Here is a 27,777-nt window from a genome sequence, read left to right as displayed (position 1 = left end):
TGAAGGCGTGTACGCCCACGAAGAAAGATGCGCGCCAGTCTCGGATGTGATAAGGTGTACAATGCAAAGCGACGGGCAGGTGCCACCTCCGTGTTGTCGTAGCAAAGCGTTGGAAACACCTTTTTGAGCATCGCGTTGCACTGTCAGTCCTTAGAGTTACTTGTGTGTGCCTCTTCTAGTATAAAGGCACACTTACAAAATATCGACGAGCTGTTATGGCGCCTCAGATATGCACAATAATTGCTTCTTAATTGGCAATCGCACAACTATGAACGCTGAATCTTGAGCAATATTGATGGGCGCTTCGGATGGGGTTGGTCGTTTGGTGCCGTTTGAGGTATCGTTATGGGCAGACAAACAGACAAATGTACAGACAGACAGATTAAAATCTTTTCGTTGAAGGTCCCCAAGAAAAACTATCGTCTTTAAAAGGCTTTTAAAGACTATCGTCTTTAAAAGCCTTTTAAAGACGATAGTCTTTCTTGGGGACCTTCGTCTTTAAAAGGCTTTTTGGTGACTGGGCCCTTGTAACGTCCATCTAAACGCTGTGTCAATTGCTAGCAGTCCGGGAACTTCTGCACTCTTGACGATATGTCCCAACATGATTTGCCAGAGATGGTCAGCAGCGATCAACAAGCTGAGGGTATTTTCTGTTTCCGCATCAAACTTATTTTTGTCCACAATGACATTGCCTTCAAGACGCAGGTTCTGAAAGAAATGGCTGTCAGCTTTCAGGGAATCAACGTCATGACAGATAACTGGGACAACAATTGTGCACACTGTACAGGTGTCAGAACCGTGTTGGCTACGCAGGGAAACTTCTACGACCTGCCATTTTTCTACAGTACTTGGTGATGAACAGCCCAACGTATTCAGTGCAATTTGAGTTTCTCCCAGCAATTGTAAGTGTAATTTCGTTGTGAGATCTTCCATGATGAAGGATCGCTGGCTCCCTCCCTCAAGAACCCCTCGGACATACCTTGTGTTGCCGTTTTTGATGACAAAGGCGCCAAACGTCTGTAGATATACTGCGTTGTGATTTGTCGTGCCCCCGCTCAGTGAGTCCTTGTCACACAGCATAACTGATTGTGACGACGCCATTCCTACTGTGCTGCCGGAGGAGTCAACTGGATGAGAAGGTGTCGTTGTTTAATTCGTTGAGTAGTGCAGGCCGCGCATACTTGCGTGCCCCCCCGTGGCAACTCGAGCAAGTGAGTTTTACACGACACAAGGCCTTAGGACGTGCATCGATAGCAGCGGTTGTCCTTCGCATGCATTCCTTTCTTCGAATCAATGGCAAGGTTCACGTCACAAGTGCGGGTGCCATGTTTCTTCGACTTACAGAAAAAACACTCACCCCAGCTGCTCAATGCGTTGTGTAGCATAAAAGCCGCTGGTGCTGCCGCTTCGAGTCCTCTGTGCACGGTCATGCAGCGATTGGTCATTAAAGGACTTTCACTGCTCCCGGCTTTCTGGCTCTATACGTGGAAAGGTGAACAGCTCCTGCATCAGATGTAGCAGCTGCCATGCTTAGCCTGAAGGCGTTGGCAGCAGACCCATTTTCTCTTAGTGTCTGACTGCGCTTTCCACGTGTATAGGCCAAAATGATGTCGTACGGCAGGGCTTTCAGTAAAATGTCAATCAGCAGCATAGCCGTAAAGCTAAGAATGGGAACATTTAGCGCAGTTAGAGAACGAATATTCAGCTGCACAGCATCGTAAGACCCTTGAGGCCACGGACGTCGCTTCTGGACTTTAAGTGAGGTAGATTGCGAAGCACTGATAGGTAGTGTTGCTCGATCTGTTTTGGATATCCAAAGTGTTCCTTTTATAACTCGATGGCATCTGCTTAACAAGCTTCGGAAGTCTGAAAACCACATATCGCCGCTGCCGCTTCATCCACAAGATAGTGATGTACATAGAAGTACTTCATCGTTGTTGACAAAGCGTTGTTCAGGTGGACGGTTTGCTCGAACTGCTTCCAGAAAGTCGACCATTCATGTATGTCACCTCTAAATGTTGACATGCCAAGGTTTGGGAGCCTTGAGACAATTCCCGTCGACGCGTCAGAAGGTGATGGGGTTGCATTCTGAGGAGCAGCCGCTGCTGCACTGTCTCCGTGTCGCAAACCGTCTATCTCGCAGCTAATCTCGATGAGCATACTTATAGCTTTGACATTATACTCCGCTGCCGGGACATACTTCACTTCGAGCCGCTCGTCCGTTAGGCACTCTTTGAGCGCATCATTAATCTTCAAGAGCTCTTTGTTGCTAGCTGACAAACGGTCATAGATATCTGTGAGCTTGGGCTTGTCAGCGGTAGGATCTGTTAGCAGGGACCTTGCTTCTTGCAGGAGCTTTGTGTTCTGTGCTCGACGAGCGGAGCACTTTGTCTTAAAGCGATCCAACGGATCCAGTGTTCAAGTCAATGAGTCTGGTGTGCGCCGATCAGGAACAATCCGTTGCAGTCCTCACCGCCCGCAGCACGACGCTGTCGAGTAGAAGGTACTCTCGAGTTGTGTGATGAAGGAGACATGTCCACATGGGGGGTTTCGGCACCACGATGTAAAGGAAACTATCGATCGGCGAAGGAACCAGACCAAACGCCGCTTCTGGATTCCAACTTCTTCTCGTGCAGTGCTAGCCTGCACGCATTTATTTCTTTTCTATTCCAACAAAAGTAATGTAGGGCAGTGTGTACGAGAAGCGAGTGGCTGTTTAGCTGGGAAGTTGTAATTCAAGTGAAAGGGCCATCACGGGCCCCGTTATTTGCTTTTTAGTTTTCTTGGCGTGCTCCAAGGAGCCCCGCCGCTCTTTTGGCCCCAGGGGTGCTGCCGTGTCCATTGCCTCCTCGGAGGCACTGGATGCACGCACGTGTGAGCTGGTTGTCCGAAGTTTTGACCGCGCCTAGCAAGGTAATGCCTTGAGACCTGAAGACCCTGGGGTCTTCGATCTCTGTTCATGAGTTAGCGGAGTACCGAACTACTGCTGCCTTGGGGGCAAACACCAGAGCTGATGGCTCGCTCTGCGTAGGCCAAAGGAATGGCGAGGGCTGGTGCAACACTGCCCCCTGACGCACCGCATCAGCATTGGTTGGGCCATAAAATGGCGAAACTCTTTTTCTTGCATCTCTAAACGAAATATTCTTCTTCACTTTCAACGTGACAATTTCTATTTCTTTTTTCCAGAATAAGTAGTACCGCGAGTATGCAGCATGATTTCCATCATACTTCCCACATTGCGCAGGTTCTTTGCAGGTTTCAGACGTGTCGCCAGAAGCTCCACATTGAGCACATGTTTGCCGAGCACGACAGCTTTGCGAGCCGTGGCCATTTATGTCTGACATTGAAAGCAACGACGAGGGTTCGGGATATAAGGGCGAACGCGGAGCTTTGTGTACCCAGTTACAAGTGTCTCTGAAAGAATGCTGGAGCCAAACGTAATGATGATGTGTTTAGTTCAAATATCTTTGCCATCTCGCTTCATAATAATTCTCTGCACATTGACTACATTATTATCTTTCCAGCCGTCAAGAAGTTCAGCATCTGTCAGGTGAACTAGGTCGCCCTCTGTTACAACTCCTCGGACAATGTACATTGAACAATGTGCTGATACACTGATGGGGACATCACCAAAGGTCTTCAAGTTAGACAGTTTTTCATATTGCTCTTTGTCCCAATTTTCAATGAGGAGGTCTTTAGTGGCCATTTTCGTTGCTTTGTAACCTGTTCCAAGTGTGTTTATCAGGCACTTTGAAACTAGGAATGGGGAGAGTTTTCTGACTGGTTTTGTAGGTGTGTCACTATGAATAACACAGTAGCGTGGGAAGTTCTCCTTGTTTAGTTGAAAAGGTTGAAAAGTTGCTTCACCCTCTTCAGGGAGCAATCGATGGAGAGTTCAAATAAACAATGAATTGTGTTCAGTAGCAGTGGCAGCAACTTATCACTAAGCCCAACAAGGGGACGCTGCAAGGCATGAAAAAGTTGCTTGCACATGCCAGCTGTACATCGCCACGATAACCTTACGTGACGCATCCCAAGGTAGGGTGAGCAAACGAGGTTAACCCTGTCGCGTGGTTAGTGCCGCGAAGAGGCACGGGCACGCAAAAACCGACAGGCACAAGCTGGCTCCCCGGACAAAACTGGGTTCCCGCACCTTTATTGGGACTGACATACATGTGACGTATGAAGGTAGCGATGGTTTGTAGAAGTAAAGAAGGAACAAGTGCAGAATGAAATAAAACATGGCGTATGAGCCAGGCTTCGTCACCCATTCATCGCAGCATCACACGAGTCGACAGGATGAAGACCTGGCGGCCACTTCATCAACCAGCCACCATCTTCGAACGTCTCAGCAAGACGCAGTGACCGAACGTGGACCACGAAAGTACATCCCAGCACTACACCAAGACCAGCATCATGACAGCACCATCAGACGACCTTGACATCCCCAAGTACACCGGATCAGCGGAGGACAAACCCGTACAGGACTGGTTCAACCTTTTCGAGCTCCACGCCGCCGCTGCATCCTGGTCGGAACGGGAGATGATCACCAACTTCACTGATTACATCTCAGGTGAGGCATTCAAGTTTTACCTCACCCACATCTTCGAGAACGATGAGTCTTGGCAAAAGATAAAAGAAGAAATGATCATCTGGTTTCAAGACTATAATCAAGATTCGGTTACTACCAGCCATATCGATGCATTCAAACTCAGTAATCACATTCATACGCAGCCTTCACGCATTCGAGCACAGAGCAGAAGTTTACAATTCCCGTCAGGCGAAGTCAGTGATCTGCTCATAGAAAGACATCCAAGCCGTTTTTCTGCAAGGCCCAACCTTCCACCTGGTTTCGCATGTGCACAAATATCGCCAACGCTAACCTCTTCCCTGCAAAACACAAATCAAGACAATATTCAAGCACCCAATGTACTTGACTCTTCATCTTGCTTACGTAAGCCATCATTTGGTTCTGTGCCAAGTAGCTCGCCTGGTGCTCGTCACTCTCATCGCACCCCTCAAGATATCGCCACATACGCAACAGACCACCTGAAATATCGGCCAAATAACTTTTCAAGCCACTGTCATTCCGAAAGCGGTTGTACTTCAGGAACGCTTGGCTCAATGCTCCCGCAAAGAAACAAACATACGGAATCGGAACCACGTCAAGCCATGTTTGCGGTGATGTCATCCTCAGGAACCGGAACAACCGAAAGTCGAAGCTGTACGGAGTCACTATTGTATGCAAGTCTCGCCGATAAAAACAAAAATGTATCTACTGCTTTCCTTTACACAAATCATGCTTGCATCCCACTCGTAAATAATGCTGGTACCATCGACAGTGTCTCCTTATTCAACGACGATGACCACCCGCAATTTTCTCAACACCATCATCAAATCAAGAAAAGACGACGACGAATGAAAACTTCAACGGAAGCACGCTCCCAACTTGAACGACTTAAAAAATTAAGAACTTTGAGCCAAGGGCCATTTCAAGAAAAAAGACGTTTCCGGATGAAGGAACATCGTCACAGACGCTCTCTGTGCCAGCGGTTGCACAGACGACAACACCACGGAAAACACCCATTAATCCGCGGAGCAACTTCTTGCACGCCGCCAGCACACAGGCATTTAGCCGTCACCATCTCTCAAAAAGCACGCATACTAGATACAATGCATCTGTCGCAGCCACGATTCAGAATCCAACGCATTAGACATCCAACCTTCCAACGCTACAAGGACTCCCAACCTTGTTCGTTTTTCGCTACTATCCAGGCTGTGTCATCATCATTTTCAACGTCGAATGCATGGTTATGCTCTCCAGAACGCAACAGCCAACCTCGCCCACCTGAGGTCTCCTAGATCTCACTGGACTGCCTTCCCTGTGAATGTTTTTGTGCAAGTGCATGAAACTGCCGTGTTACATGAAACTACTCTATTTTGTGATATTTTTTCCTATGATGAGGCACCACTTGTTCATGCTTCATAGTTTGTAGCTCGGGCATTCTTTCGGGGGGAGGGGGAATCATGTGACGTATGAAGGTAGCGATGGTTTGTAGAAGTAGAGAAGGAAGAAGTGCAGAATGGAATAAAACATGGCGTATGAGCCAGGCCACGTCTCCCAGTCATCGTAGCGTCACATACATATATATACATACAAAGAAGGTACAGGGGGTGCCACGCTTCAGTGGCACCCTAATCAAAGCACTGAAAGGTGGCGACCTTTACATCTCTCCCCCTTGAATCGAAGCATTAAACGTCTGTTGGGAGGATGGAGGAAGCCCGACACAAAGAGTTTCACAAATTCAGACAACACGGAAGAACAACGCATCAGCCGTTTTGTGTTCACGTCAAACTGCTGTCCCTGGCCCCAGGAGACCGTTGCACCATTTGCCCGCGGCTGGTTGTGAATTCTGCAAGGTCAGCAGGCTGAGGTTCCTGAGCGGGAACAAGCTGCAGTGGTAGAAATGGTTGTTTCTCTCTGTGATGTGGTTGTTGCGCAGCTGTCTATGGTGGTTTCTCTTCTGCAGCAGCAGGAGTAAAAGGCACTAGGTGACGGCAGTTGCGCTGTAGGACTCCACCTTTCTCCATTTCGACCACGTAGCTGCGTGGCCTATGACCTGGACTGAGGACTGTACCTTGCACTTTCTCGGGTTGCACCCAGACATGCTGACCGGTTTGAAGCGGTGGCAGGTCTCCTGCTCCATGATGGACGAAGTTGTCTGTCTGCTTCCGCTTGTAAGCTGCATCCTTAGCGGCGTCGTTTTTCCCTGACGGTCAGTTGGGACGTAGCATGGATTCTTGTTTCAAGACCTTGGTTATGAGTTGGCGTCCCAATAACAGCTGGGCTGGGCTGAAGCCATCAACCCCTGGAGTATCCCGATAGCTGAGCAAAGCCAGATGAGGGTCGCTCGATTTGTGGAACAGGTCCTTGACTGTACAAACCATCCTCTCTGCCTCTCCGTTCTATTGAGCATAGTATGGACTACTGGTCGCATGTTTGAAGCCGTACGATGCTGCAAATGATGAAAATTCTTGCGACGAGAACCATGGCCGTTGTCTGACCTGATTTTTTGTGGGATTCCGTGTCTGGCAAAGATGCTTTTGAGAGCGTCGATGACTGCCTGAGCTGTTGTGCTTTTCAGGGTAACCACCTCAGGGAACCTCGAGTAATAGCCCACCACTAAGATGAACGTCTGGCCATTGAGGTGGAATAAATCCATTCCGAGAAATTCCTAGGGACGTCCAGGTAGGGCCGTGGAGACCAGGGTCTCCACAAGGGTCTCCACACACTGTTCGCAATTGGCGTCGAGAGAGGCGATGTCTGCAGAGGTGCCCGACCACCAAACCGATTCCCAAGCTAGGGCTTTGGTTCTGTTGATGCCCTGATTACCTTCATGCAAGAGCGTCAAGACCGCAGGCCGAAGAGATGATGGGTTGACTATACGGGGGCCTTTGAGCAAAACACCACCGCAGACTGAGAGCTCGTCTACCGCAGAGACGTACTTCGAAAAGTGAAGTGGCATCTTTGAATTCTGTGGCCAACCCTGCTGGCAGAAGGAAATGAGAGCATTGCACTCTGCATCCGACTCTTGTGCCTGTCGTATGTCTGCATAGCTCAATGGCAAGACATCCGATGTGCAGCCGAGGACATGTGCTGCGAAGAGTTCCACTGTGTCGAGGGGAGTGGATGCCTTGACGATTTGAGACAAGGTATCTGCTGTTGCTAGCAGTTTTCCCTGCACGTGTAGCATGCGAAATTGGTATTGCATTGTCGTGAGTTGCAGTCTCTGAATATGAGACGGCAACATTTCCAGCTCCATCTTGCCCAGGAGTGAAATGAGCGGCAGGTGGTCAGTCTCGATGTCGAAGTTGATGCCGCAGATAAACTCGTCAAACCTTTGAACAGCCCATGTCGCTGCCAAAGCATCTTTCTTGGTCTGGCTGTAATGCTGTTCGATCTCAGTCAGTGACCTCGAAGCGAATGCCACAGGGCAGTGCTCTCCCGAGGGTTGCATCTGTAGCAAGACTGCACCAAGTCCAACAAGCTGGCGTCTGCAGACACTGTAGTGGCGTACGACGAAATAATACTTAGCCATGTACCTGTCTGATGTCAAAAGTTCCTTAATTTTCTCGAATGAAGCCTTTTGTTCATGCTGCCACACCCAACTTGCTGACTTGCTCAGTAAGGCTCTGATGGGTGTTGTGACGTCCGAGATGTGCGGTAAAAATCTGGCGAGGTGATTCACCATTCTCAGCAGTCTTCTAACGCCGGCGATGTCAGTTGGAGCTTCCATGGCTTTGACTGCTTCAATCTTGCTTGGCGTGGCCTGATGCTCTCTGCTGAGATGACAACTCCGAGGAAGGAGACCTCAGATATCCCAAAATGACATTTGTCTTGGTTCAGGGTGATGCCTGCTTTTGCAAGGCGGGATAGCACCTAGCTCAATCTTGCGTCATGCTCTTGGTGGGTGCGTCCAAAAATGAGAAGGTCATCAATCATATTGGCAACTACACCTTGGCCCTCCAGGATTCTTAACATAAGTTTTTGGAAGTATTCGGGCGCAGAGGTGATGCCAAAGGGGAGCCGGCAAAAGACCTAGCGGCCCTATGGGGTAATGAATGTCGTGGGCTCTTGTGAATCAACCGAGAGCTTAACCTGGTAGAAGCTTGCAGTCGCATCGAGCTTTGAAAAAACTGCTGCATCACCAAGGAGGCCAAGGACTTGTTCCACGGTTGGTAGAATATGACGTTCATGAAGGACGACCTTGTTCAGTTTTGTTAAGTCAACGCACAGCCGGTAGGAACCATCGTCTTTCCGTACGACAACAAGACCGGAGCACCATGGTGTAGGCTTGTTGACCCTGCGAATCACGCCGGCGCTTTCCAATTTGTCCAGGCCACGGCAGACGACCTCGAGCAACGGGATAGGGATCCTGCGGGGGACACTTAGCAAGAAGGGCACGGCATCAGGTTTCAGTCGGATGATGTACTCCTCTTTCAGAGTGCCCAGTCCTTTGAAGAGCTCGGCGTGCAGCATTATCTTCGGGGTCTTGAGTTTGTCAAGAAACTTTACTACTTGGAGGGCTTGCAGCGCAGGCAGTCAGAGAAGAGGTACTGCGAGAGACTGTATGATGTAGAAGCGCTGGAAACTTGTTTTTCCTTGCCACCGAAATCATGCCAAAAAATATGAGCCTAGCACGAGAAGTGGCTGTCCTCCCGGGCCGGTGAGCAAGCTCTCAACTTGGTCGAGCTTGGCGGGCAGCAGAGAGAAGTTGATGGGCACGGTAGATACTTTGGCCCCAGAGTCGACCTTGAACTGCACCGTATAGTTGTCCACAGTAACGTTGACGAACTTAGCCGTGGCAGGCATCCTGAGGCGTGCAAATGAATGGAGCCAAGCTTGTTCTGCTTGTACTTCCTCGAGCGGCGCACTTCAGCTAAGTGCCCTTTGTTTTTGCAAAAGTTGCTGGCGGAGCGTTGAGCTGGACAGTTCGAACGTCGGTGAGGTGCGCGATTGCAGAATTCACATGTGGACGGATCGCGGGCGCGCTCTACTTGCGACTGCCGCGCAGTAGGCTTAGCTCCGGAACGACGAGAGGCGAGCTTGTCCGCTTTTGCGGGGGCGAGGTGGAGCTCACACGAGTTCTCGGTGCGCTTATGAGAATACTTTTCTTTATCGACGTCTTCGGGTTCGCGGGCCTGAGTCCATGCCTCCTTGAGCGTCAGCTTCACGTTTCGGCACAGCTGGTCCGAGAGGCGGGAGTTGCGGAGCCAATGACAAACCGGTCACGTACAAGCCTTTCCTCGACGGCAGCCGACTGATAGTTACAGCGCTTCACCATCCTACACAGCTCTGCGTACTACGTATCAACGCTTTCGTCTGGCAGCTGGACACATTGGTGAAACCGTGATGACTCGTAGAGCTCATTGGCTAGGTGCATGAAATGCTCAGTGAAGCGAGCGGCAAGGACTTGGTATGAGTTGAGCCACAGGATGTCGAGCGGAAAAGTCTCGAGGAGCAGGTGGGCGTCGGGGCTCAAGCAGTACAGTAACGAGCGTACCCGACTTCCGACGTTTTTGTGATCCCTGAAACCACCGCGTAGTCTTTGTAGAGGCGGAGCCATATCGACCATGTTGCCGGGTTCGCGAAGTCGAACGGAGCTGGTGACTGGAGGTTGATGCCATACAGTTACGGCAGTTGCGCCGGCTCGCTTGTCTCATTGAGAGGCATCGTGTTATCATTCAGTCGTGGCAAGGCCTACGGCTGAGAGCGTTGTTCGTTCGCTATCCCACTTCTGACACCATGTCGCGTGGTTAGAGCCGCGAAGGGGCACGGGCACGCAAGGACCAACACGCACAAGCTGGCTCCCCGAACAAAACTGGGTTCCCGCAACTTTATTGGGACTGACATATATATTGTCACGATTATTAGCCGTAAGCACAACAGAAGAAGAAGAAGCCAGCAGCCCATGTGGCAGTCTCTGGCATTTATCGAGGAAGACGACATTAGGCATCTGCTTTTGCACTTTGTTCTTTTGTGCGAATAGAGCCTTGCTGTTCACGTCGAAATGAAGCCTTGTGTTCTGTTCCTTGCACGTTACGACACTGGTAGAGGTGCTGGACTTCTACAACTGACGCTCGGAACTCCTCCGCAACCCGGCACTTCAAGTCCAACACTGCAACCTGTTCCTTCACTGGATACCCCTGTCCACCGCTACAGTCGCCCATAGCGAGGCCTTAGTCCTGAGGCGATTTCACTGGAACTTCCCCAGCAAAGCACTCCACCTGGAGAGAAATGGCAACTGCAGGTGCTTCCAGCTGACTTTTGAGCAGCCTCAGATTTCGGAGACATTCCATGGTGAGGCTTATGAAGACGTTGAGTACTGGTTAGCCCAGTATGAGCGAGTCGCCAAGGCAAACCGCTGCAGCACCGAGCTAAAGCTTTCACACGCCTACTTTGCTTTATCGGACAGCGCTCGTACGGGGTATAAGAACTTCGAGACAACGCTGTCTTCATGGGATGGATTTCGGCAGCAGATTCTTAGCACCTTCGCAAACAACGACCACCGTGACTTTGCTCAGCAACTCATCGAGTCTCGGGTCTAGAAACCGAATGAGAGTGTCGCCTTGTTTGCGGAGGACATGACCCGCCTATTTTGAAGGGCTGACCCTGACATACCTGAAGCCAAGAAAGCCCGCCATTTGATGCGAGGCGTCAAAGAACAGCTGTTTGCCGGCATTCTTTGCAATCCACTGACGACCATTGCGGAATTCATCAAAGAGACTACAGCTATCAAGCGAGCACAGCAGCAATGGTGTCGCTATTACGACCGACCAAACGGCGCCTCAATCAACGCCTCTGCTCTGACGGCCGGCAGTGACTGTTTTCTGCGTGAGCTTATTCGCGAGGTTGTTCGTGAGGAGATTCGCAGCTTCCTTGTGACTCCGTAAGAACCTGCAATGGCTTCAGTTGGAGAAGTTGTGCGGGAGGAAATCAGGCAAGCAATTTCACAGCCCGAATCACTACTAGCCCAGCGATATATTAACTATGTGTCAGCCACCCGTCGTTCATCACCAGTGCCGCACAACTCGTCTGCACTGGCTCATTCTTACATTGGGTCGGCAGCACCAGTCTACAACCCACCGCCGCCACCAACGTCGACGACTCCGCAATATAACGCACATACTGGAACTCTGTTCTACCCGCCGTTCTACCTTCCGCCGACACCTGCAACTTGGTCGCCGAGGGTGCCTACCAGTCGACCATTCGTTCGCAAGACGGATCTGTGGCGCACCGCCAACCGCCGTCCACTGTGTTTCAATTGCGGAGAAGCTGTACATATATACCGCATCTGCCCATATCGTGAACAAAGATACCCGACTTATGCGCCGACTTTTTCACGACCTCATTTCGACACCCGACGTGACAGCGCGCAGCCGCACACGCACAGCCATCCGCTCTGTATCGTCGCTCCTGCTTTCCGTCACCTTCGCCGAGCTCTTTGCCGAACCATTGTAGTTACGCCGACACTGTCCATGGCAAGTCCCCATGCCCTCATCAGGGAAACCAACGGCTGCGACCTTTGGAGGGAAGGTTGCCACCGGTCGAGATGCTGCAATACTTCCAGTATCAGCACGGTATGACGATACGATGAACTATGCTACGCCGCCGACCCCACAGGAAATCGTAAACGTCGACCTAGCTGTTTACACAAATGGACGTCCTGTGACAGCACTAGTAGATACTGGCGCAGATTTCTCTATCATAAGCAGAAAGCTTGCCGATTGGCTTGAATTAAAAAGTTAAAACTTTATAAACGGGGCCTAATATAAGAACCGCGGGGGGCGAACTGATGACGCCGACTGGAAAGTGCACTGCCAGAGTTAGTATCGGTGATTCAGCTTTCGTTGCCACATTCGTGATTTTGTCCGAGTGCTGCAAAGACCTGATCTTGGGGATGGATTTGTGTGAATACAGCGCCATCATAGACATTCCAAACAGGTCAGTTACAATTTTGATGTCCCCAGATCAAGTTTAAGATATGCGATCTAACGACCAGCGACGTAAAGATCTGCGCGCCTTTGAAGATCACGTGAACCTTCCACCCCGTACAAGTGCTCTCGTAGCTGTAACATGCGACCACCCAGGCAACTTTGACCACATCCCTGAACAAATTCCAGCATTGCTATTCAGCCATGGCCTATCTATTGCAAGAGCCGTTGTATGCCTCAATTGTAGACAACATGCACGTTCTGGTTACGTACTTCAGTACTGAGCGATGACATCTAGCGAAAGGTATGGCAGTCACGTGCATGGAGGAGCTCACTGAGGTTGCAAGCTGCTTGACTTTGGAGAAAGCTGGTGTCACTGGGTCAGCCCCTCTATCCGTCGACGTTGACCAAAGTTTACTGCCCCCGCAGAAGCAAAGCCTTCTGGAACTTATGAACGAGTTTCAGGACTGTTTTTCTTAGACGTACAGAGTTTGCGAAACGCCACTGACGAAACACCACATAATTACGGATGAAACGGCCAGACCCAGACGGCAGAACCCATACCGAGTAGCTCCGCGAGAACGTAGAACCATAGAAAGTCAGGTGCGAGAGATGCTTCAGGATGATGTTATTCAGCCGTTAAAAAGTTCTTGGGCACCACCGGTAGTATAGGTGAAAAAAAGGACGGCTTAAGTTTCTGCGTTGTTTACCGCAAGCTCAATCAGGTTACGAAAAAGGACGTTTACCCGCTGCCTCATATAGACAATTCCCTCGATCGACTAAGCCATGCACGGTGTTTCTCGTCGATGGATTTACGGAGCCGATATTGGCAAATAGAAGTTGACGAAAGAGATCGAGAAAAAACGGCATTTGTGACTCTTGAAGGTCTTTATGAGTTTAAGGTTTTCCCATTCGGCTTGTGCTCAGCACCAGCAACGTTTCAGCGGCTCATGAACACAGTCCTATCAGGCCTGAAGTGGCAAACCTTCTTGGTATATTTGGACGGTGTCATTGTATTTTCAGCGACATTTGACGAGCACTTGTAGTGACTACACACAGTATTTCAAGCGATACAATCGGCCGTACTATCGCTTAAGCCAGAAAAATATCACTTTGGCTTTGAAGAGCTTCTTTTCTTGGGACACCTTGTCAGCAGTGAAGGTGTACAGCCTAACTCAGACAAAATAGCCGCTGTTGCACGTTCTCCCACGCCATCAAACAAGAAGGCAGTGAGGCGATTTTTAGGCCTCTGAGCCTATTACCGATGCTTCATAGAGAATTTTTCGCATATTGCATCACCTTTGACACAACTCACCCAAGAAGACATCATGTTCGTCATCATAGCAAGATGACGCCGAAAAAGTAATTGCTTATGCAAGTTGGACTTTCTCCCGTACAGAGGAGAATTACTCCACTACTGAGAAAGAGTGCTTTGCGGTGTTGTGGGCGGTCATGAAGTTTTGCTAATACTTGTACGGCCGCCCCTTTAAAGTCATCAGCGATCACCACTATCTTTGCTCGTTGACGAACATAAAGGACCCATCAGTATGACTGGCACGCTGCAGCCTCAAGCTTTAAAAATTCGATATGACTATAGCTTATAAATCCGAAAAGCGACATACAGACGCTGATTGCCTTTCTCGCGCCCCATTAGAAGATGCAAATGCCGAAGATGAGGACGATGCGGCGTTTGTCGGTGTAGTCAACATGTCTACAATCACACAGCACTAACGCAACAACCCCGAGCTGCAACCCCTTATTGATTTTTTGGAGGAACGCACATCTGCTATGCCAAAACTCTTCACAACAGGAGTAGCATCGTTTTGTTTGCACAACGAGGTCCTTTATAAGGCGGACTTTTCTCCGAGCGGCAACACCTACTTACTTGTCATCCCAACACCACTCAGGAAAGAAGTACTAGAGGCATGCCATGACGAACCGACATCCGGTCATTTAGGCCACACACGAATGCTATGCCGAGCGAAGCAGAAATACTACTGGCCAAGACTGACGGCGACCGTTCGAAACTACGTCCGGACATGCATTGATTGTCAGCGCAAGAAAGTCCCACCCGTCAGACCAACAGGCCTCCTTCACCCTATTGATGTACCGTGTTCTCCATTCGCCCAAGTCGGAATGTTCCTCCTGGGTCCATTTTCAACTTCCTCGGAGGGTTGCAGATGGATTATAGTAGCCACAGACTACCTCACTCGTTATGCCGAAAGCAAGGCTTTGGAGCGGAGCACGGCTAGTGAAGCAGCCCGGTTTTTCATTGAGAATATAGTTCTCAGGCATGGCGCTCCATCTGTAGTAACAACTGACAGAGGAAAAGCATTCACAGCTGAGCTATTATACACAGTTTTAAGCCTAAGTGGAACATCTCATCGGCGTACAACGACATACCATCCACAAACAAATGGTCTGACGGAACAGCTGAACAAAACACTTGCGGATATGCTTGGCATGTACGTCAATGTGGAACATAAAACTGGGACGAGATAGTGCCTTACGTCACTTTCGCTTACAATACGGCACAGCAAGAGACAACACGCATGACACAATTCCGTCTTCTCCATGGCCGTGACGTCACAACCATGCTCGATGCTATGTTGCCCCATGAAAGTGATGGCCTTGAAACAAAAGCACAATACATAACTCAGCTTGCTGAAGAAACCAATCAACTTGCTCACGTACGTATTCGTCGCCACCAGGACTATGACACAAGGCATTATAATCTTCGTCACCAGCCAGTCTCCTATGAACCAGGAGAAAAAGTTTGGATCTGGACTCCAGTTTGCCGCCGTCGCCTCTCAGAGAAGCTCTTAAGGCTCTTTGGGCCGTACAAAGTACTCCGGTGTCTCGGTGTTAACTATGAGGTGATTCCCGACAGTCCACATTGTTCAAGACGTCAAAGACATGCACCAGAAGTTGAGCATGTGGTTCGGATGAAACCTTATTTGTCCGAATGAACCCGTGGGCTGCCAGTGACTACAAACCCTTCCGCCATGATGATGAAGCATTGGGATGATGCCTTCTTGAGAGGGAAGCTAATGTCACGGTTATTATCCGTAAGCACAACAGAGGAGGAAGAAGCCAGCATCACGAGCGGCAGTCTCTGGCGTTTTTCGAGGAAGAAGACGTTACGAGTCTACTCATGCATTTTGTTTTTGTGTGCGAATAGAGCCTTGCTGTTTACGTCGAAATGAAGCCTTGTGTTCTGTTCTTTGCACATTGCGACAATATTGCCGGAAAAAAACCAGTTTGGATTCGAGAAGCTTTGTTTCCTCGGTCATGTAATCAGCGCTCAAGGTGTTGGCCCGGACCCGGAGAAGATGACCGTGGGGCTGTTTCCCAAGCCAAAAGACAAGAAGGAGGTACACCGATTATTGGGTTTATGTGCTTATTACAGACGGTTTGTGAAAAATTTTGCGAAAATTGCCGAACCTCTAAGAAGACTCAGAAAAGAGGACGTGCCATTTATTTGGTGCACCGAACAAGACAGTGCATTCAACGAACTAAAGAAACGTTTTCAAGCCCCATCTATCCTGGCCCACTTCAACGAAACCGCAGATACGGAAGTTCATACAGGTGCCAGCAATCTTGGCCTAGGTGCGGTCCTGGTGCAATGGCAAAATAGAGAAGAGAAAGTGATAGCATATGCTAGCCGCACCCTCTCAAATGTGGAAAAAAACTACTCTGCAACCGAAAAAGAGTGCTTGGCAGTCATATGGGCGATCAGCAAGTTCAGGCCATACCTCTACGACAGGCCATTCCGTGCCGTAAGTGACCACCACTCACTTTGTTAGCTAGAGAGCTTAAAAGACCCATCGGGACGGTTTGCGGGATGGAGTCTCATGCTCCAAGAATATGACATTACGGTCGTATATAGGTCTGGCAGAAAGCATGATGATGCTGACTGCTTATCACGTTCACCAGTCGACTCGACTCTTTCAGAAGAAGAGGACTTCCCAATCCTTTGTGTGATAAAAACCTCAGAAATCGCCGAACATCAACGGGCTGACATGGAACTGCTTCCAGTAATAAAGTATCTCGAAGGGCACGACGAACAAGTTCCTCGCATATTTAAGACAGGGTTATCCTCATTTTGCCTCCGAGATAATGCACTTTACAGGAGGAATTTCGAACACAACAAGGAGAAGTTCTTACTCGTTGTACCATCAGCCATGAGGCATGAAGTCTTAGAAGACTGTCATGATTAACCGTGTGCGGGTCACTTGGGCGCGAGTCGAACATTCGCCAAAATTCATCAGAAATACTAATGGCCCAAGTTGCTAGCTTCCGTGAAGCATTACGCCAAGACGTGTCGCGAGTGTCAAAGGCGCAAAACACCACCCCTCAAGACGGCCGGCCTTCTCCAGCCTATAGAGCCACCAGCGACTCCATTTCAACAGGTTTGAATGGACCTCCTCGGACCGTTTCCAATGTCGGCATCAGGAAAAAGGTGGATAATAGTTGCGACTGACTATTTGACATGATACGCTGAAACTGGCTGCCTTGAGCGAGGAACGGCAACGGAAGTCGCGAAGTTTTTCGTTCAGAATCTTGTTCTTCGCCATGGAGCCCCACGCGTGGTGATTACCGATCGAGGAGCAGCGTTCACGGCTGATTTGATGCAGTCCTTAATGACAATGACTAACACCAGCCATAGGAAGACCACTGCATACCATCCCCAAACCAACGGGTAGACAGAACGTTTGAACCGCACCATCGCTGACATGCTGTCGATGTACGTTGACATTGAGCATAAATTGTGGGACGAAGTCTTGCCATACGCAACCTTCGCCTACAATACAGCCGTGCAGGAGACCATCCACGTCACAACATTTCAGCTGGTCTACGGTCGCACTGTCACTACGACACTCGATGCCATGTTGCCAATAGACAACTACAATTACGAGCCATCTGAACTTGACGACTTTCTTGCAAAGGGCTGAAGAAGCACGCCAGTTGGCACGACACCGAATATATCAACAGCAAAACAAGGACACAAGCCACTATAATCTGCGCCGCAGAAAAGTTCAGTACAACCCGGGCGAGCGAGTGTGGATATGGACACCAATCTGACGCCGCGGCCTATCAGAAAAGCTTCTTTGTCGATACTTTGGCCTCTATAAGGTTCTCCGACGAATTAGTGACGTAAACTACGAAGTCATCGCCGATGGATACATCCGTTCAAAGCGGCGAAACAGCGCAGAAGTCGTACACGTCGTTCGTATGAAGCCCTATTATGAGAGGGAATAAAAATGCTCCCTTTTTCTTTTTGCCTCCCTCCATCGCGCATCGGGACGATGCATATTTCGAAGGGGGACTAATGCCACAGAGACTGTTTACACTATCCGACATTATGAAAAATCAGCCTCCACAGTCTTGTGCGCACTCCTGCTTGTGGCCGCACGACTCATGCCTCTTGTTCACGGGGAAGAGTCAGTGTGGGTTGGAGCTGCAAAGAAGAAGGTGCGTTGGCAGATGAACAGTTTTTGTTTTGGAACGCTCTAGCGGACTCTTCCATCTTTTCGCACATAATTTTCAGGGCACAAGTTCGCCCATAATAAACCAGTTTTTGACGTTTCTTCTCTTGCACCCATTAAAATATATACATACACAGAAGGTACAGGGGGCGCCACGCTCCGGCGGCAGCCTAATCAAAGCATTGAAAGGTGGCAACCTCTACAAACCCTTGCCGCCAGGAAGACTCAGAAGTAAACAGAAGAGAGAAGTAAACAGAATAGATAGAAGCGAGGGATAAAGACGAAGATGCAGGGAGAGAGAGATAGGAAAAGATGACTGCCGATTTCCCCTGGGTGGGTCAGTCCAGAGGTGCCATCTACGTGAAGCCACGGTCGAAGGGGTGTGCTGTCTCTGCTGGGGGGCCTTGAAGGTCCAAACACCCGGCGTCGGCTCAATCCCCAGGATCCCCTTTTCCCCGGACACGGCAAAGCCACTCACGGCTAGGCGTGCGAGAGAGTTAAAGCCCCCCCCTGATAGCTCGTGTCTGTGATGTCGCTACACATCAAACGCCTGCTTGCACAGACGCTCCTGCGGGGAGGTTGTCTTAAACAAAGAAATGAGCCCGGAAAACTTCCTTCTTTGATTCATCTTTAAGATCATAACAGATACGCATGAAATGCCAGCTGTAAACTGGGGGTCTGCCAATATTCAAATTTTTGAATATTTTTCTGAAGCGAGTTAATTCTATTCAATTTGCACTGAAATTTGCCATTTGGGCTATTCAAACTTCGCGAAGACAAATACAATTAACATCTGATTTGCATTGGCCATGGAGCTTTATACAATAATACTTAGAGAGGAATCTGGCGCAGCAATCGTGTACTCGCATAAAAATTATGGGAAGTACAAGCTTCACATCGGATTGCGTTAGCTAGTGCACTGTTTACAAATCTTTTTCTACAGTTTCGGTTTTGTTCTCCGAGCAGAGTGGGTAGTAAGGTGCAGTGCAAACCCCTGAAGCAGCGCCCTAGTTCAAAATGGCTGAAGACCACTAGGTTTGAGATTTGCTGCGGCTTTGGAGCTTTAAAAGATGCATTTGAAGCACCGTCCACTCACCGCTGCGCATAAATGTAGCGTTTCATGCCTGTGCAGAATAATACATCGAGTTCACATTTTTCCATAAGCGCATCTTGCTAAAACTCGTTTGAATTGACAGCGAAGCTAAGTAGATGCACTGTAACGCTCTTCTGACTTGAATTTACAACAAAACGAGAGGTGGGTCGGGGGCAGACAACTTAGACAGAAGCACCTGGCATTGCAGCAGACGAAACGTTAAGTGTTTCTCACTTAATACTGCCCTTTTATTTCCATAAATAATGTCTACCTTTGAAGAAAAAACAAGAATGTTTGTGTTACATTGTTGTAAAAAAATATTTTATTATATCTTGATGCCAAACTTGGAACGCAATGGCAGAGCAGTGCATGCCCTAGTGATTAAATATGTCCAGTTTTCACTTCCATCTCATGGTCAAAAAAAATTTTTTGCAATAATGTTTACGTAAAAAAGAATGAAGCAGGTTTAGATTGAAATTAATTTCTTATCACTTTGTTTTACACTTGGAAAAGAAGTGTTGCGAACCTCAAGAATCTAATCCAACCGAAGCAAATTCGAAGCCTGTGCTTCCCATATTTCACATGGGAGTACAAGAGCCAATGAAGGAGCCTGCGCAGACACTAGCACCGAATTCCCTTCTAGGTGTTCTTGTATGAACATTTATGACAGTGGCCCTTTCAGATTTTAGTATGCTTCACCCCTTTACATTCTCGCACATTGGCAAAGCTGCCTTTCAAGCTCTGCTGCAGTCGAATATTTTGACTCAAGAAAATGCTGGTTCAAGGATGGAGATGATAGATGCGGCAAAAATTGGGGCTCAGTTAACACTGTTTTGTCCTGAAATTTGGACAGAAAGTCTGAAAAATGAGACACCAAAGATTTTTAGCATTGAAATTTTCAGATTTTTCAATATATTGACATCTATAAGGCAGATTTGGAACTCCAAACTTGACAGAAGCAAACCCTTGTTCAACACATCAGTGGGGCTTCCACAGCTGGCCAAAGGAGGAGAAGCTAAGCATCTTTGCCTTTCACATGTAAAGTGTTGTCGGTAACTTTGGTAGCACCAAATCATGTACATAAATATGATTTGGCATCTACATTGCCTTATTCTTGATAAGATAACTATGAAACACCACCCTGCCAGAACTGCATTAAACTACTCAAAAAAAAATTTCACACCACTAACTCATAAGAATATGCTAATGAATCCTCTCCCACTCTTTTTTTCTGCAATTTGGCACTGAAGTATTAAAAAAATATTCTAGGAATATTCAGTTCCATTTGCACTTATACTTCAATGTGTATGTTCCCTTTGCACTCAAAATTTTGCAATTTGAACAGCTCTAATGAAAACATTTAGGTAAAAGAAATATTTGCAATCACATGAGATAAGCACATCAAGTCACTACAAATCCAGCCAATGAAGGTGATGTTGTAAGTGTGCAAGCCAATATTATGGTGACGTGACATTTATTTAAGATGATGGAAAGGGGTGTAATGCACATCAGCTGGCCCTAAACTAATGCGTTCCATTCTGTGAGCACAATTATTTTTTTTACAGTCACAATAGCTTTGAAGAAATGCCTATCAATCAATTATTTTACATAGCTCAAAACACCAACAAGGAGAAATTTGAAGTGATGCAGCCTCTTACAGTGAGTGGTTAGCAGAGGACTACAAGATGCTGCTAAATAGGGCAGACTAGCTTTAATTTTCGGTGGTGTTAACTTTCTGGCTTGATACGAGTGTTGCCTTGTCATAGGATATGAAGTAGCCGGTCCACGTACCGGTCAGCTCACAATCCAGGCGCTCCATAAAGGGCAGAGCAAAAATACGCTGTATCAAGTCGCTTCCCAAGCACTGGAAGAAGCCTAGGGCCACTGCTGTCTGAAGCACCTCAGGAGTTGGCAGTTCATCGAAGCTTCTGGAATGTACGGGCGATTAACTGTAAGCATCGACTTCCCAAGATGACTCTGAAAGGCAGTGGTGGGTTCAGCCATATGGGTTTTTTTGAAGGGCCTGTCAGAAAACGTCACTTGAAACTTTCATTGCAGACTGGGACTTTCATGAATCGCATAATCAACGTAGGGAAGTAAGAGCTTGAGAGAGGAAGGAAAATTTAGAAAAAGCAAAATGTTTTTCCTTTTTTTTCCTAGCATATAAACCAGGATGTAGAAGTGTGAAAAAAAACTCTACAGAGCAACCCAATTAGGTGCAGTAATTTACTCGTTTTATACCACAAAAAGGCTACACTAGTGTCACTTCATCAGTATGGATGTAGAGGTTACATATTGTTTTATCCAGCTCCTGTGCCAGTTCTTGTGCCCACAAACGTTACATAGATCATCATGATACATAGGGTTCAATACCGCATTTACTTGCATAATGAATGCACTTTTTTCCTCGAAAAATCGAAGCAAAGTTTGGGGTGCGTTTATTACGCAGGGTAAATTCTATAAAACTTTTTCAGGAGGAGCGCAGTAATGCAAAAAAAAGTTTCGTCGTTTAGCCTTTTGCAATTGACAAACCCGTACACTGTTTGGAAATAGCTTCTTTGTTGCACTTTACTCATTTTCGGCGGCTCATGGGGCAATCTTCTGCAAGCTGTCCCTAGGCCGCCCGCGCACACCATAAAAGTATTTTGCGGCTATCTTTTCTTGCAATCGTTTAACCGCAACAGTGGAATCTTCTGTGATTTCGAGGGGCGCCCAAAAGTGAGCGCTACAGCGCTACAACTCACTTTGCCAACTTCGCGACAACCTCGCACTACAACCGTGACAACGGCCTTAACATTGTAGCAAGTAACCAGAATTAAAGCAAGCCACCACAGAAACATCAAAACAAACCGCAGATAATATGATTAACGACAAAATACAGTCACTGCCTCGCTTTTACATAAGAAGTTACTTTACACGCGAATAACAAGCAAACTGAGAATCGTCGGTTGGCGTGGGCAGTTTCGTGACTTTCACTCGCTGTGCGCTTATCAGCTGCAATGTCTCTACAGTCGCACTGTTCGTGGACCCTGCTGTGGCGCACAGATAAGACGGGGGGACGTGCCACGCACAGATAGAAATACGATATAGCACGCAACAACGGGTGAAGGGGGGAGGGAGCGAGCCAAGGTGGGTGGCAAAATAATAGTAAACGGAAGAGATCCAACGGTTCAGAAGGCCCCAAGTGTTGGTTAACGGGACTGCAGCGGATGAATGTAGGACTGTATTAGGCGGAGGAAAAAAATCCAAATTTTGATTACTGAAGTTGGCAGTGCATTTATTATGCGAGTGTGTTCATTACGCGAGCAAATTTATGATTAAAAACAAAAAGGGAGACATTCCCGGTAATGTTCTCATTCATAAGCAAAAAACTAGCATTGAAACTGTCAGACCCCAGACTAGCCTGTTAATTGACATTACAGTCAACGCACACAGCCGGGCAATTCCATGCAATAACTCGGAGGACGTTTAAGCTTTGCCTTTGACAGCGGGCCTTGTTTGCACTGATTTCTCAATCGCTTGCCATGCTTCACCTCTCGGAGGGCCACAGTATAAAACCACTTAATTAGTAGCGTCGAACTTTATAGTTTACTAATAGAACAACTACTGGTTTCAGCTTAGCTCAAAGAATTTTATAGCCAGGCATAACATATGTGTTCCTCTACATGTCTTAATCGTAACAGTGCCTGGTTGCCCAGAGTTTCCTAAAACTAACTAAAGGGGCTCTGGCACTGCGATAGTTCAGCGACCATGAGAATTATGGGTATGACATGGGTTTGCCTAGTCTTCGTGCTTACGGGATTCAAACAAAGTTGTGGCTTCAATTATTGCAGAGTTTCGTTTTTGTTTCGAATAAAAAGAGCAAACCGTTTCGAACTTCGTGACCCGTTTCAAATTGGTGAGCCTAAAATATTACTGTGGTGAAGCATAACTGACAAACTATATTTCTGATTGTTGTCTCATGACAAATCAGCTTCAAGCCATGCAAAGCCAAATGGAACGTAAAGTGCAAAGACTAGGCAAATCCGTGTACTAGCCATCATTCCCATACTCGCTGAAATACCACACGTTACAGCTCCCATAGACATTAGCGCCAGAGTTCCCTCAAGTATAGTTAAAGGAAACTCTATGTCTGGTTGCCCTTTCCCTCTGCTGAGATACGTCTCTAATGCCCTACCGTTTGAGCACTACACCCCTCTCCGAATGCAGAGTTTGGAACTGCACACAACCCACATGTGAGTTTGCATGATTTCACAGACTACACTGAGCTCCCAGCTTGCACAGTACGGCAATGTATCCAGGCATGGATTTGTTCGAACAAGAGAGATGTGCAGCAATGTTGAGGCTGCATACATAAAGTCACTCCCGAAAATGAGGAGGCTTGTGGCTTCAAAAAGCAATAATCGAGAGGAAAAGTAAAAAACGAAAGAAAACGTAGTACTAGCACTGCAACCTGCACCAAAGAAAAGATCTCAAAACTTCCATTTTAGGATGGACAAAGCAATAAAGCTGGCCCTACTGCATTTCTCAAATAACGAAGAAGCTGTTTGTTCTGTTCTGCTACATCTCGGCAACTAACTTTTACAACTTTTTTTTTAAGAGATTGAATAAAGAAAACTTGCATGAAATAGAAATTAAGAAAAAAATAAATGAAGAAAAATTTGCAGAATACTATGCATACCACACATGTCAACCATTTTTTAGCATCATAATTAGGAACATACAGGTTTTAAGAAAATTATCTCTAGCTGTACTTCTGTCACAACCTATCGGCTGCCAAAGCCGGCGAACCATAAGGTACAAAAACAAAATGCATATAATCAAACAAAGTTGACCTAAAAAGGTAGGTGCGTAGAAAATGTAATTTGCAATAAGTACTGCCTTAGTTTTTAATTGTTGTTCATATTTGGTCCTGCTACTTTACAAGTACAGTTAAAATTTAATTTGTTCATTTCATTCTTGGTGTTTGTCGAACATCTGTGCACAGTTTCGTTTTCTGGTAAAGGCGTCAACAGCAAAGTGGCAGGCAGTGGCTCTGACATAAAATTTTTAACGTTCCAGTTGAAACTAACATTAGTCAGGGCCCAGAGAACGACAGTGATGAGTATTCTAAACCTCAAAGAAGCTTTCAAAATGGTTCTGTGCATGCATGAATGCCACAATCTTTTTGATATAAAAGTAAATTTATATTTCACTTCATATTCAACTGAAGAATATTGTTTTTAGCTGAAATATAGAACTTATCCCATCGTACGTGTTGAGCATTTCATATCATGCAGCACTGTATAGAGAGTGCATCAGCTGAATGTTGCATAAAACAGGTATGCTTAAAAAACAATTGATACTTGACATGTGGTAGCCTAATGTTAAGGTTAGGTAAACTCAATAAAATGAAGAGGCGGTACCTATGCATTACCTGAGAACAAAGGAGCCCACAACCTTTGCAAGCTGCTCCGCCTTGTTTGGAACCAGGCCACTAATGAAGCAAGCATACGGCAAGTGGCACAATGTAATAGGAAATAACCAATCTGGCTTCCCCACTGCGCGGACCACTAGCCGGTTCAAGTAATCTGGAAGCCATAGTCGTTCCGCAGTCAGCACTTTGCAGAATGCCGCCAAAGATCGAGGAGAGGCATTCTCCATCAAGGCAGCAGACCTGCAGCAAAAACTTTGAAGTCAGCAATGCCCACGAATTCATGAGGGAAACACGAGATGAAAATAACAAGTCAAGAAAAGAAATATGGCTGTTCAGGTGTGCAGAGATTTATAAAACTTGCACGTGGACCCTTCGTAGGTTTGCCAATATTTTTGGCATGGTGGCACGAAAACAGGCTGTGATATATTGATACAAACTACGAAGAGTGTCTGAAACAAACGTCATTAAAATCAAACCAGTACTTTACAGAAAAAAAAAAGTGTGACATACATGTGCCACTGACTCATGAGAGCGTTTTCAAAAAGTGGAAAAGCATTGTCCCACCGATCCATGAGGACATCATTTCGCGGTTGTATCAATGGCTATTGTGATGAAACAGCCGAAGCAAGTGGCGCAGAGCAGCATTTCTTAGGCTGTGTTCCAGCAGACCTCCTGCATGTGCACCTTGTGTGAGCCTTCATAACGATCAGGTCAGTTCCTGTAAAGCTCCCTTCACCGCATCCATGAACCTGTTTTTTTTTTTTTTTGTTCATTTACCAGTGCTTTTTTGCGTTACCGAAATTGTTGAGTATTGCTGTTGTCCCTGAATACGCTATAACTTTTCAAGAGGTATTCATGGTAGGAAACAGCGGGATACAACGAAGGCTTTCTCCCCTTCTTATTATCCCGCTGTTTGCAGAGACATTTATTCTGTGAGATAGATGGGGGGCGTATATATACCAGAATGACCTGCAACATGGATGGCAAAGGCTTTATATATTTCACTGGTGCTGTTAACAAGACTGTCCGGCACTACTGAAACAACGGTGTCCAATAAATATATGAAGCTTCTGCTGTCCATATCGCAGGTCATTTGTGAATATATGAGCTTCTCATCTATCTCACTGAAAGACAAGAGATTAAGTGTCTCTGCAGTTGAGCATTTTATGCTATTCAAAAAAGCAGGACATCTATGCGTAGGTGGGTTAGGAATATCTTTTCCCTCTCTTCTGCCTTTCCAAAATGTTTATATATTTGTACAGCAAACATTAACACAGTTGTTGGTAGTCAGCACTAGTCCTGTTCGGTCTTTCTCGCCTTTGTTGTATCCCACTGTTTCCCATTATTAATATGTACCAATGAGCTCACGTTTGCATGCTTGTCACAAGGTATTATATGATATGAAGCAAAATATTCACCCACACCATTATCCGCAGTTACACTGAGGGACGAATGTGACAATTTTGCAGTGGACTGTGTTTTGATGCATTTATAAATCAAGTTATTGCACAGACTGACAAAAACACGTCATGACTAGAAGCTCAAATAAGTTTTCTCAAAAAACACAAAAAAGAAAATTATCAGGCATTTTGATTTAATGCCACTCCAACACAACTTCCACCCTTCGAAAGCACGGTTGTGCAGAAGCCTGCAAGATGGAGGAATGCTTAGGAAAGACCTAAGTTGTTGTTCATGCGTTCGTAGATCATAGCTACCACGAAATCCATACAAATTTTTCTTAAAGAGAGCTTCCTGCTTCATGAAAAATTTGTCACCAAGAAAGATTTCCTATTATTGCTTCAAGCTAGAAACATGTGGGTGGCAATTTTTCCTTTCAAAAGTCAATTGTGTAGATGATTCACTTTAAGACAATGAGGTGTTGGTTTCAATTCTTTTAGACCACGCTCCCGAAAATGGCATCCCCGGTGCAAAAAAGATATCTGTGAGCCACGGACAAAGCACATGCCTGTGATGCCGCATGCAGGCAATTGGTGAAAATTATCAGAAGCGTCATAAATGCCACTGCCTGCAGTGGCAGTACAACAACGATACTATATAATTCTTTCTATCGCATCTAACAATAGTTCCAAGCACTTTGTATTCGATACATATCTCTGCACTGCAAATGTATGCAGAAAAATAGGTCTTTTGCTCCAACCTCATAGGAGGCATTGTATTGTGAAATCCACAATGTCACTTTTCATTGGTGAGTCATTTCAGAGGTCTCATTTCAGAAAAACTACCTGCAGAAGCTTGGAAATGACTATTGGGCCCGTATTTACAAACCAATCTTGGCTTTACCTCGCGTTTTTCTCAACTTTCTGCACTCTTTACATGTGTTATAAGGGCATAACATTTGTAACCTGGTGGAAGCTAAGGAAAAGATTGGTTCCAGAATACTGACCAACGCTGTTCATGACGTGCAACATAAGTTTAAAACTGATAAATAAAACTCGAAGAAAGGATGAGGTTGGTTTACGAATACAGACCTTGGTTCTCGAAAAGTTAGAGGTCTCTAATGCTCAACAACACACTTATTTGTGTGTTTAGCGAGACACTTCTTGTGTCTGTCTCTCAAAAGTATTTTTGCGAAACACTAGAACCAAATACACAAATGCTTTATAATTAGCCAAACTTCATATCTCAAAGTCGTATGAAATGTCACACTAACAATACATTAGGCAAGTTGCTGCATCAATGTTATATAACTGAATGACAGAAACATGTGACTGTTTTTGGTTTCTGAGAACCTAGTAAAATGACCTCAGCACAACTTCACCACAATTACGCACAAAATCAATGGAAAAAAGATTAAACATCGATGCCATCAGAATGAAATGCAGTCAACGACTAACTTGTCTGACACATCTGGTAATTCAGGAACCTTTGCGGCAGTTCCATATATAGTTCATACAGTGAATGCATAACAACGTTCCAAATTTCACAAGATGAAACCTATTGCTATGTGATTTTTCAGGCTTTTTCCAGTAATCTCAGGTTCACAATCACATTATTCAAAAGCCATGATGACAGCAACGTTCCTAATCTTGCACCACTGAATCAGCCTTCTTGCATGCTATACTTGAAGTCGTAGCATTCTCCGACAGTCAGCTTCACCACAGTACTTCACTGCAACACGGCCGAGCATACACATTTTATTGCAGTAAGGCACATCTAGAATGGGAAAGGGGCACGGTTATGATTCGAATGCCTTTGCAGGGCCTCTACACATTGCCTAGATCAGTTTTGATTTCCCCCATCAAGTTCTTCAACTAAATGCAATT

At 46.6% G+C, this 27,777-nt stretch overlaps 1 protein-coding gene across 1 annotated transcript in view; it reads right to left on the bottom strand.

The window, feature by feature from the left end:
* LOC119172561 (FAST kinase domain-containing protein 1, mitochondrial) overlaps positions 1-27,777 on the bottom strand; it is a 90,316-nt gene that overhangs the window by 40,234 nt on the left and 22,305 nt on the right. Inside the window, exons 3-4 of the mRNA XM_037423720.2 lie at positions 24,494-24,733; positions 20,869-21,005 (exon numbers count right to left, since the gene is read on the bottom strand). Of these exons, the coding sequence (XP_037279617.1) occupies positions 20,869-21,005; positions 24,494-24,733 (377 nt within the window). The remainder of the gene's footprint in view (positions 1-20,868; positions 21,006-24,493; positions 24,734-27,777) is intronic.

Source organism: Rhipicephalus microplus, chromosome 4 (genome assembly GCF_043290135.1).
Source record: "Rhipicephalus microplus isolate Deutch F79 chromosome 4, USDA_Rmic, whole genome shotgun sequence".
Lineage (NCBI taxonomy): Eukaryota > Metazoa > Arthropoda > Arachnida > Ixodida > Ixodidae > Rhipicephalus > Rhipicephalus microplus.
The sequence above is the reverse complement of the archived record's forward strand: the minus strand, read 5'-3'. Positions and strand labels throughout refer to the sequence as shown.